General features: G+C 41.3%; 1 protein-coding gene across 1 annotated transcript in view; it reads left to right on the plus strand.

Annotated features, from left to right (window-relative positions):
* Positions 1-20,130, plus strand: part of LOC117495470 (phosphatidylinositol 3-kinase regulatory subunit gamma-like) — a 280,107-nt gene that overhangs the window by 246,905 nt on the left and 13,072 nt on the right. Inside the window, 1 exon segment of the mRNA XM_034146734.1 lies at positions 18,911-19,046. Coding sequence (XP_034002625.1) covers positions 18,911-19,046 — 136 coding nt within the window.

Raw genomic sequence — 20,130 nt, forward strand, 5'->3', positions numbered from 1 at the left:
CTCCTATCTCCTCTGCTCTCTTCCTTTAGCATCCTCTTTCTGTCTCTTCTTCATCGTTTGCTGCGGTCTAGTACCTCAGCCCCCCCCCCCACCCCCCACTCCATCCACCATTCTTTCAGTCTACTGCTTCTGTTACTCCCATGACAGCAAAGGCTCAATTCATAGGCTTTTTTTCTTTAAAATAAAAAAGAAGGTTTAACCACATGCTCAGTGGCTGATAGATGTTCAGTCAAGATTCCCTGACACCAGGAAACGTGTCAGGGAGATAAACACCACTATTGTGTTTTTCTCTGAATCGCTGCTTTATTGCAGAAGATACACATACAGACCAAGATGCACAGAAAGATGCTCACTCAGGGGACCAATTAAACCTATAAAACTGCCCTTTTGTTGATGCATGCAGTAAAGAAAAACTAAATGTCTTTAAGTCAAATAAAATAGTCCCCAAGTAAGAATATACAATCTCCAAATGCTTCTTTGGAATGCCAGTCAAAGTGTTTCAAGGCTGTTCTCTTCGCATAAATTCTAACAAAAGACAATAAATATGCCTCCTAAATTATGTCAGTTTTGCTTACGTCACACTAAGGTGATGTCATATTGCACATGCCAAATGTCCGGAGACTTGACAGAAATAGAGTAAAGATATCCTGACTTTCAGTCCTGATAACAGTATGCATCAAGTACCAAAAACAATGGATCCAATTATAACGGTATATAGCATCTCTTCATTAGACCCTTGTTAAACCCCAGCCCATATCCTCATGTCGAAGACTCCAACCCAAATAACACAGTTAATACCCGACATGAAACCCAATTTTTAAATGTTGGCAACATTTCTGACCATTAGTCCCCAGACTAATACAATGCATCAGCTCCACTTTTTCTTTTACCCTTCTTCAACTTGGCACTGTGAACACTTGCAACACATGGCACAAATGGATGCAGATGACTGACACAGTCAGAGAGAGGGAAATCTTTATAGCCAAAGCTAAACCCTTATGCTGTTGGTGTGACTTGCATATGAATGCAGAATCTGTATCCAAGGGGCAACATTTTAGTATTTGAGAGCGTTCTAGTTTATAGTACGAGCAGGCGTTGAGCTTGTGTTGGCTGAATGCAAGCTTAAAGTCCATGTGAAAAGTTTTGGCTACTCATGAAAGTAGACATCTTTGTCTCACAACTCCAAAAAAATGCACGCATCTGAATTCCTATTTGGGGCTTCACCAGAACCTTGAAATATTTCACGTGACTAATGCCGTCAGACCTATAGTTGATAGTTCGGAAATGGTTTTCACACCATGCTGAAAACACAATATTGTAAAAAGTATGTCGACACCGGGACATAACACCAATATATAATAGCTTAACATGTGATTCCAATTCTACAACAGAGCCTTCCCTCTTCTGAATTTCATTCTTTCCACCCATTCAGCCTGAAGAGCATCATTATTCATCCCAGAGGTATTGGAAAAGGTTGAGGTCAGGAGTGTGTGCAGACCAGACAAGTTCTTCAACACCAAACTGGGAAAAAACATTTCTGTATAGAGCTGGTTTTATTCACTGGAGCGTGTAAAGTTGAAACAGAAAATGGAAGACACAAACTGTTCGAAAAAACCCACTAATGTCTTCAACATCATAGTATACGGTTGCATTGAGATTCCCGTTAATAGACACACACATTAATGCAGATAAGCTGGTGGTTAACAGGTGTTCGAGGGTCACCATAACTCCATTTAGCCAAGTCAGCATTTGTGGCCCTTTGCGTGGCGTCTGGCTCTCTATCTCATTTCACAAAGTACAATAGATGCTAAAAAAATAGATTTTGGGTTAAATTATTGTATTTTGCGGTCGGACAAAAAGACACCGTGTTCTAATGTGGAAGCAGTTGCCTGGGGTGCAGGTGGCACATGACCTTAGATAATGTGTAAGTTAAAACAGACGCAAACCTCTGCACACACACTGACTCGGAAACTCAAAGATCCCATCTAGTTTACCAGACTGCTTGTTCTACTAAAGCATGAAACCCTGATAGACAAACAGGTGGGTCCATGAGTTCAAATATATGCTTCAGCATTTTCAGTTAACACTTTGTTGAATTTTGGAACAATGCCCTTGATTTAAGATAAAGATATCAACTAAGTTATGTTGGATTTTGCCTCTTGTATATCTCCCTTTGATGGAATTACGCAGGTATGACCTTTCCTTTAAACAGCCAAAATAAAGTGTTGGAACAGACACAGGTTAAGTATGCATACTGCACAATGTGTTATAAATAGGGCTGTGAAATGAACGCGTTAATAAAAAAAATATGTTTTAACGCCACTAATTGTTTTAACGCCACTAATTATTTTAACGTGCGATTAACGGATGTGTATTTGTCCTCGGCCCGCCCCGTAGTTTCAGAGCCCAAAGGCTTGACGTTGTTGTTGTTGTTGTTGTTAGTTGGATGGTGGGAGATTCTAGCGAGAGACATGGATACAAAAAAAGATGTTTTGAACAGCAAGCCAAGCACACAGCTGATGCTGACAGCCCCGCTCCTGCCGCTCGCTTGCGGCAGACCACGCTTGAAAGTTTGCCGGGGAGACGCCTGGACAACAACAGCGATAGCTAAATGTGTGGCTACAGCCTGACATTGTGGAGGACGAGGGGCTGCGTTAGATAATTCTGCATCCAACGTGTCGACTGCACATCACAGCGCATTATTTTGACCCACAGTGGGAACTTCAGTCTCATGCTTTGACTGAAGATGAAGACAGAGGAGCGGCATTTCGCCGACAACTGTAAACAGGCTTGTCTGTTTGAGCAACTGGCTCAGTGCAAAGAAGTAGACAGGGTTGGGAGGGCGTGTAAAGGTAGGGACACACCAAGCTGACACCAAAGAACTGACACAGACGGACCCAACTGTTGTGTCGCCTCGCGTCTCCTGCGTCTTGGCCAACAGTCGCACTGGAACACACCGCAAAGACTTCAGCCGACGGCCAAGTAGCACGTACGAACTGCGCATGCGTGAGTGGCAATAACTCTCCTTACCAGCAGGCGGCGGTAGTGTGTATTAGTCATTCAAAAGAGGCAACAACCGGAAGACAGGTTGTTGTATTGAAAATATTCAGGAGAATATTTGTCATTGTTCAGAGGTTGTTGTGTTGAGAATATTCAGGAGAATATTTGTCATTGTTCCAATGATAATAAACAAACATTTGCATAAAGCATATTTGTCCACTCATATGTTGATAAGAGTATTAAAAACTTGAAAAATATTCCTCTAAGGTACATTTAGAACAGATACAAAATGTGCGATTAATTTGCGATTAATCGCGATTAACTATGGACATAATGCGATTAATCGTGATTAAATATTTTTTAATCGACTGACAGCCCTAGTTATAAAGCACACATTTTTGATAAAAAATGTGTGAAATTTGAAGAGGTCAACCGGTGTGTTACTTTGGGTTTGACATGCCTTTATAATTAAAAATCATGTGTGCATGGATTCATGCTTCCCTGCTGCATTGAACTCAGTAGGTGGCATATGATATGAGCTTCCAGACAGTGCCTTTGTCCGGGCTTAAAGCCCCTAAAAAAGAGACATTGTTTGCGCCTCAGTGAACGTTTTGGTTTCTATGGTGACAGAAATGGCAAACTCAACACCTGATTCCCAGGAGCTCACCTGGGTTCTCTCTCATGCACATGCAGTTTCTCTTATCCAATTTGTCTGTCACCCACACACATGCACACACAAACAGGAACAAATACACAGAAACCTACATTCATTGTTTCCCTTAAAGCTTGGGTAAATGTCATTGGAGAAACCAGAAAAAGTCAAGCTGGATTTTAGCCTGATCCAAATGATAAAACCTAGTTCAGTGTCCAACTCTTTTTTCAATGAGAGAATCTAGCAGCACTAGCTCCAAAACATGCTAAACCTAGGTTGTTTTTCTTTTGTAAACGAAATTTAGAGCATTAATAAAGCAGAAATGTCTACCTGAGCAGAGAATGAAGTCACATTCAATCATATGCTCTGAATTCTGTATAGAGAACCTCTAAGTATAGAGCTGGAGTCATGACATAGCTAGCCTAGCTTAGCATTGAGACTGGAAGCAATAGAGTGACGAAGTCCCTCCCCTTCCGGTGGACCTCCATGGGACCTTATTTCGGAAAAATTATGTATTGAAGTCAATGGAGAGAGAAAGATTATCTTTCGATCCCGTTTGAATTGTGCCACGAATTACACATATAATGTTTGTCAATTTAAAAGATAATTTTGCAAGTCAAAAAAAAACAAATGTGTCGTAAAACTGTGAAGTAACACATTTGTTTGTGTGAAACGCTCAATGAACTACATCTCTGGTCTCACAGAACACACGTCACCAAGATGGCCGTCACTACTGTCTTGTCAACAAAACGATTGACTACCCTCACTATCACCACAATGAAACACGTCCTGAAGAAAGTCATGCAAAGCTGCCTGCCTTCCTTTGATTCTCTCTGAACTGCCTGGTCTTTTTAATGTTTAATGTCAACCATTTGTGCAGATAGCATGAAGTAGAGAAGATCGCTAGCGTTAGCGTTAGCATTTCTCCCCCGGGCTTAAATTGTGTATTATAGAATGATCACACCGGTGTGACAGTACTCTTCAAAGGGTTCACGAAATATGACTACTACTCTTACTGTTTAACATTTTGGGTTACTTAATGTTACTTCATGTTAAGGCTAATACAAATGACAAGGCTGTAATGCTAACTAACGTGCTAGCTACTAGCTAGCTTGATCCAGACACTCCTAGTCCTTTCATCAGACGGGAAGCGAAAGAACGAGCAAGACCCATTGCTGGTATGAACAACCTGGTACTAAGCACACAGGCATCTTGTTAAAGTTATCTTATCTTAGCCAGCGCCATATAGATAGATTCTATCTATATGGCGCTGATCTTAGCTATCTCTTAGTGGAGGAAAACAATTGTGACATCACTTACGCGACTCTGGGATTTGTAGTCTTTCTAGTTGCGTATTTTTCATAGTCTTATATTTCAACAGTTTTACGACAAACTGTGACTTTTTTGACATGGAAATGATTTTTTAAGATTGACAAACATCATATGTGTAATTCATGGCACAATTCAAACGGGATCGAAAGATAAGTTTTCTCTCTCCATTGACTTCAATACATTATTTTTCCGAAATAAGGTCCCATGGGGCGGAAGTAGATGGGCGTGACTTCGCCACTCTATGGGAGACACACTGTAACTTGGGTCAATGACTGCGTACTGTACCATTCAAATCTTCCATGACATTTATTTTATTTTAATGAGTGAACTTTAAGTACCATCTGGCACACCTACCATTTATATTTTGTAGTATTTTTGGCAGAGTGGAGGCACATACCACTGACAGCTCTGCAACAAGGAAGAGAAAGCTGAAGCAGGTTCCCCAGCATTAGCATTATTCCAATGTTACTTTTCTGTCATCTATTAGTGCATTTAGCCAAGCTCGAAAAGTTGTACATACATTTTGCCACTTTCTGTTTATTACTTGCATTCTGTTGTTTTATGCGCATATTGAAATGCATCTGAAAACTCACAGATGGACACATACATAATTGGAATTTGAAGTTTCATTTGGAGTCATGGGAGGGGCTGATTCATATGTGACTATGCTTCATATGTGATTATGCATACGCTATGCAAATAGGCCACTTGATGCCACTCGGCTCTATTGTTGGGAGGTTAAATGGGGACCAGTGTGCTGATGGCCGGGGACAGCGCAGATTAATACTGTTCCCATGGTCCTCCTCCCTCTGTCTGCCCCTCCTTCTTCCTCTCTCTTTCTCTTTTGTATGACTAGAGTCAGTTCCTGTGTCATTGTTAGGGATCCATCTGCCCAGCCACACACACACACACACACACACACACACACACACACACACACACACACACACACACACACACACACACACACACACACACACACACACACACACACACACACCACACACACACACAGAGAGAGCAGCAGCAATTAAACCTGTTTGACACACTTGACAGAGACGAGCTTTAGGCTGTGTGTCCGGCACGAGCCATCTGTGAAACAACCACACACACACACACGCACACACACACACACACACACACACACACACACACACACACACACACACACACACACACACACACACACACACACACACACACACACACACACACACACACACACACACACACACACACACACACACGTAGCCTACACTATAGATGTGTGTGCTGCATTAAAATAGATTGAATTGACATTCATGCATGCCCCCCCTCCCCTCCTTTTGTTGGGGGGGGGGAAACTGGACTCTCTGTCCTCTTTTTTTTGTGATGCACAGAGGAGACAGACAAGTTTTGACGGACAGACGGATGGATGGGTTAACGGAGGTGACGGTGGATGGTGGTAAAGGGAGGAGAGTATATGGATGGATGGCAGATTGGGGAGCAGACCTTTCAATTATTGTTGCTCCCTGAAGTAGGACACCCGGCAGACAGTATATATAGACAGAGCAGCTGTAATTACTGGTGGCAGTCGCCCTCATCTAAAGATATTGCATTGATATTACGCTGTTAACAGGAGATTACCATGTGGAAGACTGGGGGTCTGGGCTCGTCTGTGTCTCCACTGTGTGCTTTGGGGGCATCTGATTATGATGGGGCCATTGTTCTTTCTTTTTTTTTAATCCTAAAAGTGCTCCACTTGGCACATGAATAGAAGCATAGATAGGGAATAATAGGCTCATAGATTAAAAAAAATACCATTTTTCATGCACAGATTTTTTGGGGAAACACAACACAACAAGAGGGTTAATCAGACTGTCAATACAATTGTGTGTACACACAGAACCCCCCCAGGGACTGCTTATGCAAAAATAAAAATATAAGTGGGAACCATCTGAAAACATTGCATATACGCAAGACCTTTGGCAATAGAGTGCCACAGTGACGCGTCCTAAAACCCGCAAGTAAACTCCTACTTTTATAATTTTCTAATCATAAATCTGTCGATTAGATTTATGATTCGAAAATTATAAAAGTAGGGTAGACATGTGGATATTATCCGGCTGACCAAAACGTGATCTGTCTCTTCAATTTGTGTCAACCACAGACCTTATTTCGAGCTATTTTCCCAAATCCTATGGAGAAATTGCATTGGTTTTTGTCGAAGGAACCGGAAGTGGTAAAATGCTAACTTACTTCCGGGTTTTAGGACGCGTCACTGTGGCACTCTATAGAATGGGACCGAATCAGACTGATTATGATTTGGACCCAATCTGACTTTGATCCAAGGTCTGGGTCTAGGTTTGATAAGCCTCTGGGGGCAAAGGGCAATCAGATGTAGCCACCATGTATGTAGGCCAAGCCTTCCTTTTCCATGTACTAATCATTGTTTACATTCAGATCAGCAACTTGTGAAGAGAATGAAGTTGAAGTCGAGACACCACATCTACAACGCCATCGTTTGACAAGTAGCCAGTTTACCATCTTAACTGTGGTTTTGACGACTTCTACAGTTGTTTATAGGGGACTTCCTTCCCATTTAACAGCTTCATTTCATCTATTGTTAATACTAATAATTACATTTAAAAATATATATTTAAATATGATCTAAAAAGAACAAGCCATACCTATAAATCCTGCAACAGAAGTGATCCCACAATCCTGCAAATCCATCATATCCATTTTAGCAGGTGTGTGTTGTGTGTTTGCAGTAATCCCTGTATTATAGGCTTCCTAATACATGGTTGCACCTCTCTAGCATCCCTAAGCTTATGTTTAAGCTCCCATATCATTTGCTGTAACTGTACTTACCTGACTGTAGGCAGCTTGGTTGACGTTGTAAATGGCACCTTTTCCTCCACTGGAGTTAAACAAGCCCACTAAACAAACCTCCTCAACACATAACTGCCACGGAAAGGGATCCTATGATCAAAGAGGGTATATTTTCCACCACTGTTTTAGGTTCATTTTTATCATATGATAGTTTAATACATTTGTCATTACCTTGCCTTGAGCAGGCAAGGGTTTAGTGTCACGCAAGTCACACAAGGGTAGCCGTGGGTGTGTAAACTTGAGGAACATCCCACAGTCTCTAGGACACAATCTATAACCTTGTTATATATATATAACCTTCTCCCTTCATTGCTACTGACCATTTTCCTAAACAACATTGTAGTGATTGGGTTTTTTTTTATGTGTTTTCCCTACCTTTTAGTCTGCCATTGTTTGAAGTAATTGCAATATTTTATGGAAATCAACTTAAAACTTGCTTGACTTGTGTATTCCATTGTCACTTTTCATACAAATGCTGCTTCAAATGGAAAGTCTTCACTGCATTTCCATACAATGATAATTTAAAACACATTAGGTCATTGCCAATTATCCCATTGGTTCCTTTTGAAGGTTGAGTAAATGTTTGGTTTATTTTCTCAGTAATTTCCTAAAACAGCTGGGTACTGTCAGTTCATTGGTTGGGGACTATTTTCAGTGTCCAATAAATCCACATTTGGTGCTCCAGTGAGAAGTGCAGCAAGAGGATGTTTGCGGAACTGATTCATGGTAATGTAATACATGTCACCCAATGCAACAGTGTGGCTCATTGTTGTGTATTTAAGCTCTATGGTGAAAAGGAAGAAGATCAGGCTGTCACACATTATACAATATACTTAATAAGTATACCTTTATTGTTGGCTTAGTTCTATGGTGAAAGAAAGCATATTCATACATGTAAAATAAATAGGTCTGCTTTAGGAAAACATAAGAATATATAATTTGTAATACATGGGCTAAGGTTATAACATGCACAAACACTGCCAAGGTCCTTTAAGAATGTTTGGTTGCTCCTTATTCATGTAGTTATGTCACATTCCAAAGTGGTTGCAGCAGTCAGTAGTTTGAAGTGACATACAGCCAGTCAGTGGGAAGGTGAGGATCTCACTGGAAAACCACTGAATTTGTAAGTTGCTCTTCAGAGGCTGAAGTAATTTCCCTATTGGCTTTTCAAATGCAGCCGTCTGAGCTTGCGCACAGAGGCTTGATCAGCGTTAGGCCTGGGATAAAAAAAAGGCGCCAACAAAGGTGGACATAGTTTTAATATAACAAAGGCAGAATGGGTGAGTGTTATAATGTACGCATAATTTAAGACACAAAGTAATGTTAAGGTAGATTCTGCTAATATGTATTGTGTTAAGGATCTATTTATATTAAGTTTGTGTGTGTTACAGTAAGATAAATTACATCCCCCCCTGTAAACCGTGGCGCAGTGGTTTGTCCCAGCCGTTGTCAGCCTCTGCCAGCCTCCTCTTGTCAGTGCTCTTCTTAAAATGAAGCTAGCAAGCCGGCGGTACCAGCGGAGAAGAAGGAGAGGGGACTGAAATGTAGAGCTGGCATCTACTTTCCCACCGTTTAAAGGACGCTTTTATATAAACATATACGTATACAGGGCATTCATGAAGAGCCCCAAGTTAATAACACTATTATTATGTCGGAGGGAGCAGTCACAGCCCGGTGCTTGCTGTACACAGTTCGTCTATTTATTCAAGTCTGAAGCAGGAATTCAGATAGAAGACTTTCAAGTAGATAGATTAGCCTATCTAATCAAGTGTTTTTATTAATACGTCAGTTTGTTTTTGCCACCAGTTCGCATTTTATACGCTTTTTTTCCTTTTTTGTGGAGAAAGATTGTCAGGTTAAGCCAAACGAAAGCAATGTATAATACAGTCTGGACGTCGGAAAAAGCCGATGAGGAAGGAGACTGGAGGGACGTGATGATGCCCTACTCCACAGAGCTGATATTTTATCTGGAAATGGACCAACCGCCAGGTAAGCAGGCCTGCGCCGGGCAACAGAAGCTAATATCGGACATGGATGTTGGGCTGGGGCTTGTATGAGAGGAGAGGAGGTGCTGTGTTTGGTTTGGTGCCTGTTCAAATTGGTGAAAAGTTCTTAAAGCGTACATCCTGCTGCTGCTCTAACAGTACTTCACGACATTTGGGTCGATTTTCCCGAGGGATTTTACGTACGTCTGCTCCTTTTAAAGCGATATATTTTGTACATTACTTTTTGGCAGTGCCTCAATTTTGCCACAGTAGCCTAGCGTATTCCCTTTTTGTTCTAGTAAGTAAGCAGGTAACTTGAGCTTGAAAGAAACACATTTGCGACACTTTTGTCTTTCAATTTGACTTAAAAGGCAGTTTCCGGTACCAATGACAACGCTTTGAACACAATTTACTCCATCTGTCTTGCTCTAATACGCACCGGTTACAGGAGAAATGCTCCATTATACATGTATGCTTATTCCTGCTGTCACACAGTAACATTAGCTGCAGCTATTCAAACCTGCACTAAGACTCATTCGGAGACAACAGTCCCATGTATTCTGTGCATAGGCAGCCTACAGTAACTACTCTTCAAATCATCTGCATATAAAATGACACGATAAATGAATAGTTAAGATGGCAGACATCGCACTGCAAATCATTTTTGGACTAAAATGCGAAAAATAGCATCTCAGTTAATTGTACCCGAATTTGCTCCTCTTAACCCAGCAGTTAGGTGTTGCAATTACTTGCAAATTTAAATCTGATATTACTCCACAATCAAAGTCTTTATGAAAAGGCTCTATCCGGATCATCCTGAAATTAGCTCTACCCGGTCCCGACTACAGGGAAGGGGGGATGGGACACGGAGAGCAGACAGGGACCGGGAGAATGAACACAACTGGGAATAAAACGTCCCGAGCGTTTCATAACCATAACATCGCTCACTGACTCGCACTTATAGGTCGCTGTGCCCCTTTCTAGCAAACTGTCACCCCGCAATTGAATACGTTTCATTCATTCCTCCATTCATTCATTCCTCGGCAATTTTGCCAGTGTCATTTGACTCCCAGCCCCCCTCTCTTCTCCCCTCGGTGCGCTGAGTGGATCATGGCGCAGATGTGGGACGTTGTTTCCAGGAGGCGCTGTTGAATGCAGTTTGCCCGGTAGCTTTGTCCCCTTTTTTCTCCCTCCTCCTTTCACTTACCCCATGATTCTATTGAGATGTACAGTATATTATGCAGCCACCATAAAGTGCAGTATTATGTCTTATCGTTGGAATGTTGCTGACATGATATCAACAAAAAAAGAAAACCCCCTTAGGTTAAGATGCTTTATCAACGATTTACAACCATCAGATTGCAGAGAATTGAAACTACATATACAATGTAATTTCACTTTATGTGAAGTTTGTGTCCGTACATGTGGGAAAATATCATCACTCAGCTTAATGCTGATGCAGATACATTTTTAGTAGGTTATTGCATCCTGTTGTGCCATGTTGATTCCTCAATTTGAGGTATGTTGGAGTGAAGTGGACTGGTGCAATATCTCCACTTTCTGCACATTAAAAGTCAACTCCTCCTTTTTCCCCTTGGCTGAACAAAAGACCAATTCTTTGTCCTGGTCACTCTATCTCCATTTGACGGTCATTGTGTTGGAGCTACAGTAGAGTGAATGGACTGTGCTCCTCAACCCAATACGTCCGGGCATGTGAATGCAACACACTTGCTCTTTGCTGGTGATTCACATACTTAACTGCTGCTGGACCTTGCCTTATATAGTGCCTGGAGCCATTCATCCACGCATACTTATGGGGTCATTGTCGTGGCTGGAAAATACTGTTGAAAATCTGCTAATGTTGTCCAAGCTTAGCGGAGCATTTGTGCTCATTTCATGATGTGAACAATGCAGTCAGCAAAGACGCATGTACACAAATTTGTGGAAAAGCAGAATGAATTGAAAATGCAGGTGGACTTTTGCTGTTACTCATACCTGCAGTGTTTCGTAATCTGCTTTTTTGTGTGTCACCCCATTTTCCTGAATGAGCTCATCCTGTCTGCATCTTTTTGTTGCCCACATATATAACCAAGCATCAGCTTGTCTGCGCCTCAACATATGCAAACTGTGTCTTTGTCTTGACTTAACTGACATGCATTCTAAAGAGCTACGGTTACGGGAGAAGGAGGCAAAGAGTGGGTGACGGGGAGGCTGAAAGAGGAGGAGGAAGTGGGACAGATTAGGAAGAAGGGATGATAAAGGGTTAAGAGAAGTAGGGGAGAATGGAAGACTAGCGTCCCACAGATGTTCATTCGAATATTTATTACACTGGAATTGGTGTGTGTGTGTGTGTGTGTGTGTGTGTGTGTGTGTGTGTGTGTGTGTGTGTGTGTGTGTGTGTGTGTGTGTGTGTGTGTGTGTGTGTGTGTGTGTGTGTGTGTGTGTGTGTGTGTGTGTGTGTGTGTGTGTGTGTGTGTGTGTGTGTGTGTGTGTGTGTGTGGTGTGTGTGTGTGTGTGTGTGTGTGTGTGTGTGTGTGTGTGTGTGTGTGTGTTGTGTGTGTGTGTGTGTGTGTGTGTGTGTGTGTGTGTGTGTGTGTGTGTGTGTGTGTGTGTGTGTGTGTGTGTGTGTGTGTGTGTGTGTGTGTGTGTGTGTGTGTGTGTGTGTGTGTGTGTGTGTGTGGCCTTTGTGTGCAGGATGATTAGCACAGGTGGAGTGCCACTGGCCCTGGGGAAGGGCAAAGCCTGCGTTTCCACTGGCAACTTAGTGTATTAATGGATGTGGGGTGCACCGAGTCTCATCATTCAATGGAGAATGGATGGGATGTTATAGTTAAAGGACCATACCACAGTTTTGTTTGCATGTCTTGGCCAATTCAAAGCAAATTCCATGTGCCTCCTTCCAGGTAGTTTCTATAAACATCCACACAGCATGAAAAGCAACTTGCACAGTCTTGACATTTGCCCTAATATGACTCTTTATACATTTTACATAATGTCTGCATTTGATTTTGTGAGATGTGATGATGCAAGGCATTATGATGCAACACTTTACTTTATTATCATATATGCACCAAAACTGCCTCTTATTAGTGTTAGGATACAATTAATTGCTATAGGGTCCTTTGGCAATGATGATATGATCATATTATGTTGAATTGAAAAAAAAATTGTATATATTATGGATTTGGCGCAAAGTGAAATGAGTTTTGCAAATCATTTCTTTTTGATTGACCATCAATTTAAATATTTGTAGATGTAATTTGCCCCAATTTGCCATATTGTGATATATATTGGAAAACATGTAATTGTTAAAATTGTGATCAACCAGCCCTGCATTTGTCTGTAATGAGGACCAGATTTTTCTCCATGAGTGTGCTCACCTGCAGAGGGGAAACATATTTGTTTCAATTCTATCAAGCAGTCAAGTGCATAACATAATCAGAAAAGGCTACCTGGGCAACGAAGCAGAACATCTTTGATTTGCAAAAGGCTAAATATACTTTGCTTTGTTCTTTGATAACATCTGGATAACCAGCAGTATAGACCTGCTGCTGTTGATATAAAGGGCATTCACAGTGGAAATGTCAAAGCCTCTTTACATTCAGAGTGTAATCATCTGTAGGATGGGATTGACCCGTGGCCCTTATGAGATGTACTATATGTCCATATGTGTCGCTGGGTTATCAGAGCCTTTAATCAGGATCATCGTCATGTTCCTACTCAAATCCAAAGCCTGCTCATTGTCATATATATTGAAAGGTTTGTTTTGTCTTAGGTTAAAGTGGTACAGCTGAGTCAAATTGTGGAATTCTCAGGGGAAGATGTGGAACTGTTCACCACAATGTTGTGGTTGTGGCTTCTTAAACTGGAGGATTTGCAGCTTTTCTTTGTCCTAATATTATTACAAGTAGAATATCTTTACATTTTCCGACTGTTGGTCAGACATTTGAAGACTGCATCTTGGACTTTGATGAGCATTTTTCACAGTTTTCCAACTATAGACTAATAGATGAAATACGAAATATATATCAAAAATGGAATGTTTTGTATTTTGCAGACATTACTGTGCATTTAGTTGTGTTTTACAGCATAACAGTGCCTCACATTAACTGTGAATAAGTGAATAAATGAGTCTCTTAAAGGCACATTCATCCGTCAGTCGCACTGTTCAATAGGAGACAACCTGTTGATTTAGCGCTCGATAATGCTGTGTGTACGAGTGGGTGGTGTCCCAGAAGGAATTGATATTACCCTCGGATAACTCCACCTCCCCTCCTTTCTTCCTTTCTTCCTCTGGTGAGGGCACGCCCCCCATGCCGCCTCCTGATTGGCAGAGGGGGCGGGCCTCCTTGCAGGGATTAGTTAGCGTGTCGCCTGTCTTTTAGGATCAGCCTCGCTCTGCTCTTTTCTTCAGTCTGACTGAGCAGAGAGCAGGAGGAGGAGGTGGCGGTGGAGGAGGAGGTAGAGGAGGAGGAGAGAGCAATAGAGAGAGAGAGAGAGAGAGAGAGAGAGAGAGTGAGTTAGAGAGAGAGAGAAAGAGAAGAAGGGAGGAGAGAAACAGCTGAGAGACGGGTGACAGCATGCAGCTAACGGAGAGTACGATGGTTGAGGACGGTAAGAGGCTGATTTAGTCTTTTGGTGCCTTTTTTCTTCTTTGTTTCTTCTCTCAGTGCATCACCATGTCTTTCCTTTAAGTCTCAGACTTCACTTCCTGATCCAGTCTGTACAATTATAAGCATGTTCTACTAGTTTAACACTTTTTTTCTTTGTTGACAAATAAATATTTTCTCCTTTTTTTTATGTTTTTGCTGCCCCCTCTTCTTTGATTCTTCTTGCAGCACATGACCTAAATTGAGTGTCTGTGTTTGTCTCTATTCTTACTCTGTTGCTTCGTGGGCTTTTGTACTCAATTTCCCTATTTGGGAATTAGTCCTGCAACTGTCAGCTTACCCACAAAACTACTTATGAAGCACAAATGCCAAAAATGATGTGCTTCCACCTCCTAAAATGTGAGCATTTAACGGTTTTATACATTGTCAATATAATATATTTTAAGATTTTCGACTCTTAATCTCACAAATTATTAAAAGCTGGGGAAATTATGACAATTTTCTTACAATTTATATTCAAAATGCATGTCTACTGTTGCAGACATCTGGACTCAGATTGAAGTCTTAAGCTCTTAAGCATGTCCATGTGTGTGGGGTGCATGTGCGTGCTTTCAGAGCTGTGACGCTGAAACACACCCCCATATTGTAGAGGCTCACACACACAGTCACACCACCTGCAGCTCCCTCCTCTGCCCAGTTGTGAAGTTTTGGATACAGAACAGATTGAGGAGCAGGCTTTATTCATGCCACATGCTTTTGAGTTTTTTAGATTTTGCAGTGTGTGCAGTCATTTCTTAGAGTGTAAACTCTTGTTGCAGAAAAGATCTTTGTTACTGTGCTCACTGATCAGCTGTGTGCACTTGCATTATTTTTTTATAACATCCCCAAAGGATGACCGCGGCCAGCATTGATGCTTTGTGTTTTTGTCAAGTGTGAGTGTTTATCATGCGTGTGTGTCAGTCCGTGCTGACAGTCATTGTTCAGGAGAGCTGTGGTTTCTCCCTGCATGTGTGGTGACAAGTGATATCGCTGTGTGTATATATGTGTGTGTGTGTGTGTGTGGCTGAGCATTGCTCCTTTGTCTGGTGAGGAGGAGGGGGGAGTAAGGAGGGGAGGGAGGCTGCGCTGACGGTCGCCTTTGTTCATCGTCCCTCTCGCTGTTTTATGCAGCACTTGTGACTGACCGTTTGTTTTATAGATTTAAAAGTGATACAGTTGTTTAATAAGAAACATTTTCATAATGTATGACATGTTCAGGTTCCGTCCTCTGTGGTAGGATGGTTGTCATTAGTTCATTTGACTTGTTTTGTGCAGGAAAGATGTTTTAAAGAGCACGGGGTTTGTCTCTGTAGGTGCTGCGGAGTGGGGACCTTAATGCTATAAGTTTCCAATGGACCTGTGCAACAAAGGATGTGTGTGTGTGTGTGTGTGTGTGTGTGTGTGTGTGTGTGTGTGTGTGTGTGTGTGTGTGTGTGTGTGCATTGTCCTGTTTCTCATTGTAGTGCTGAAACAAGTCCTAGGGTTAGTTAAGACAATCCTTACGATGGTTTCAATAAGAGCAATATACACAAGCATTTATCTGGTATTTTGATACATTTTTTACTCGTTTTAGGTTCTTACTTGTGCGGAATTGCTCCTTTTCTTCCTATTGTCAATTTGATATTATTTTTATTAAATTAATTTAGCTAATTTAAGATTATATTTTAAAGGTATTCACTAATTAATAAAGATAAATAAGGATTTAATTCATTGCTAATAGATAGATTAGCCTATTGTCCTTTTTATGATACCATCCTTTGTGTGGTCCATGTACTTCCACACTTGGACACACACACACTTGAACATACACACACTATTACAACAGTGTCTTTCAGTTATGTAGGAGCAGTGTTTCACTTTGTAACCTTTTTTATTTTTTCCTGAAATGTTTAAATAGTGCACATGTTTTTATTTAATATAAAGTGGACTTTTACTCTGTCTATTCTTAGAAATGCACATGTGTGTGTGTGTGTGTGTGTGTGTGTGTGTGAGAGTCCATTAAATGCTGACGGAGGGGAACAGTGCAGCTGCAGAATGACAGCTTTGGCTTCTGTAACTGACTGACTGCCGTGGTTATGTGAAAGAGGAGGGAGGGAAGGGAAGGAGTGAGGAGTCCCAAAGTGAGAGCTTGAGAGGAAAAAGTGAGAAGGACAGCAGGGTTGGAAAAGAACAAAGAGAACAGGAGAGGAAGCCGAGCAGCAGCTGTGCTACACAAATTCCTCTGAACTGAAGCTCATCTGCTGTGTGCGTTTGTACCTATTATTATTTTATTAGCCCTCCAACCTGCTTTGATGAGATCTCCTCAGCATGAAGTTTGCAAAAGGTCTCCGGCTGTTCTTCTGCTCTGCAACACACACTGTGCTGTACGAACACAGGTGTAGAATGACCGGTAACAAAGGGGAAGGTGAGCTAAAAAGCTCCTTTTTATGGAAATCAAAATATCTCAAACAACTCCAGAAAATGTCCTTTGACAAAGGGGACCAACTTCACATTTGGTAGTTTTGTAGCCTCCTAGTGGCTATGGAAGCCTTTTTAATTTGCCTCAGATCTCAGACAGGTTAAATTAGTTTACATTGGATAATTAATGCAAACAAACCAGAGATAAAATGTTTTAAAAAGTAAATATTTTACTTAACATTTATCAAGTGGATACAATCATGCCTCTATAAAACTTTATTGGCATAAATAATGTATGTCTGTTCTCAGAAACACGTAGCAGCTGTTTTTGTTTTGTTTTCGACATAATAATAATTTATCACCTGTCAGATTGTTTGTTCCACTGCCCCCAAGTGGCCAACATTATTTTAAACAGCTTTTGATTTAAATACATTTCCGGAATAATGTATTTTATTTGTTGATTCAAAGACAACATAATTCTTACCCCATGTTACAGTAAACAGTAGAGTCTGGGGTGGCACACTAGCGATGTGAAGAGGTTGCAACTTATCGGGACAGTGAGTAATGACCATGCCTGCACATACACTGAAATCATATTTGTCCGGCCTTATTCAGCTCTGCCTCTGTGCATGGTGGGAATTCCCCTGTCCTTCGGTGGCATTTCAGGGTGCTTTCATCAGTGGACTTTCCCTGTGTGTGTGTGTGTGTGTGTGTGTGTGTGTGTGTGTGTGTGTGTGTGTGTGTGTGTGTGTGTGTGTGTGTGTGTGTGTGTGTGTGTGTGTGTGTGTGTGTGTGTGTGTGTGTGTGTGTGTGTGTGTGTGTGTGTGTGTGTGTGTGTGTGTGTGTGTGTGTGTGATGTAATGTAAGAGCTGTCCAGTAATAACACTGCTGTTCCTTAAACTGTACCTACCCATACAGCCTGGAGACTTGTGAAAAACCTTGGGGTGTGTGTTTTGGCATTGTGGGTCATATTCTGGCACACTGTTTGGCTAAGAACTTTGCAGCCAGTTTTCTGTTTGTTAGCATTCAGTCAGTTTTAATTCACCTTCAGACTATTTGAACGCTGCTCCGGCTTTGTTATTATTGCCCAAACTTAAAGGTACAGTCTGTAACAAAGCTTCAATCCACATAAAAGACAAACGGAAGGCATTTTATTTTGAGGGGCCCCATTATGCTTGTTGGGGTTTTCCCTTTCCTGTAGTGTGTTATATTGTTTTTTTGTGCATGATCTGCAAAGGCTAAAATCCCCAAATGTCTAAAAACAGGCAGCTGTACAATAACTGTAATAACGATACTTACGCAATATTCTTCACAGTATTTCACAAATTGCTTCTTAAAAGGCACACACTCTGTTGCACATTTATTTGATTATTTATTTGATAAGGAATCAACCCTAACTGTTGAACGTTTTATAAAATGAAGGGCATCAGTCATGGAAAGAGCGCAGGGTGCAAAGCAGAAACTAAAAGTCAAGTTTCTGTCAGATGTCTTACATAATCAACCATGATAACAACCACAGAATATGAACAGGGGGCTTCCCTCCTGCAGCTCAGTGGGAGGACGAGTTCAAAGGCAGGAGAAATTGTGCGAAAACAAGAGTCCTGGCAGTTGTTACACACTTTCTTCCTTAAAATCTCCTCCATGCAGCCCATATCTGAGTGTGTGTTGCAAGTGGTTTATGACACAATAATTACTGTGATGATGTATGGGTTATATTTGTCATGCCACTGTTTGCCTTTGTGATTAATAACAATGGGGTCACCAACTGCCCCGCTGCTGCATTTATGTGTGGATATAAAACAGCTCCTGTTTTATGATTTGCATATAAAAGGTGTGCAGAAAGATCTCTAGACATTTCTGGTGTTATTGTTTGTGTAGCAAAGCTCTAAAGTAATGAAATATGTGAGTAATGTAACAATGCTTCGCCTTTGACTCCATCTGCAGTTATATATAGGTGGCTGTAATGTGTTCTACATACAGTCTTTCTCAATAATAACATATCCTCTCTTCTTCTCCTCCAGCTCTTCCTCCAAAACCAGCAAAGCCACAGCAGCCCTCCTCAGTGGGGGGGGTTGGGGGCAGCACCAATGGCACCAAGGATGTAGGAGCAGGAGGCTCGCTGCAGGAAGCCGAGTGGTACTGGGGAGACATATCCAGGTAACCCTCACACACAAACATACTGTGTTTAAGATAGTCAGTACATCTGCTTGGCCTATTGTTACAGATCCTCATCAAAAAACAAGTATCATTCAATAAATATAAAAAAAGGAGATGCATACTATGTCACCAAAAATCTGGTATCAAATTGCTCTACTTTTGGTTTTATGTGGGAAAGCATGTACATTTGGTGTATGATTCAGGTATGAAATGTGGTCCCACCCACAACTATCTTAATATATAAGTATTAATATTCAACTAACTTATAGAGATGGACAGGAATTGGTGAGTGTATTACCCCAATACAGTTAAAGACAGTTCATTATTTATAGCAGTAGCTTGGCCAGAAACAATGAAAAATACACACAATAAAAATCTATTTCGACAGAGAGCTCAAATCAAGAGCTCCTCAGGTTTATGTAGTATTCAGTATACAGTTAAATTCCCAGATTTTTGCCATCAAATATACCTGTTTCATAAGAGTTGAGCCTAAGAACAGAAATCCTTTTCATAAATGTTCTGTTTTCTTAAGTTACAATCATGAAGCTGCTGAGTCTCAGGCTATTATCACCGTCTTACCTTCATAAGTGCAGGTTAGCTCTCAACCACAGTCCACACATAACTCCACCTACAGCGCAGACAGCCAGTCTGCCACCCTTTTTACACACACACACACACACACACACACACACACACACACACACACACACACACACACACACACACACACACACACACACACACACACACACACACACACACACACACACACACACACACACACACACACACACACACACACACACACACACACACACCAGAGTTCCCGTTAGAATATTTTTTTGCCGGTCAACATGTCCGTTAAAGTTGAAATCTTCCGGACAAAATTAGATAAGTGCCGGTTAAAGGTCTTCTTTGTTATTTATTGAGCTTTAAAACAAATTGATATGATTCGACATTAAACAAACTAATTATAGTAGATTAACTACATTATTCAAAAGTGTACAGTAATTTACAAAAACGCGGGAATAATAAACGGAGCGCTCTCTCCTTCTCCTGACAGCCCGTCAGTATCATGCAGCTC

Source organism: Trematomus bernacchii, unplaced genomic scaffold, assembly GCF_902827165.1.
Source record: "Trematomus bernacchii unplaced genomic scaffold, fTreBer1.1, whole genome shotgun sequence".
Taxonomy (NCBI): Eukaryota; Metazoa; Chordata; class Actinopteri; order Perciformes; family Nototheniidae; genus Trematomus; species Trematomus bernacchii.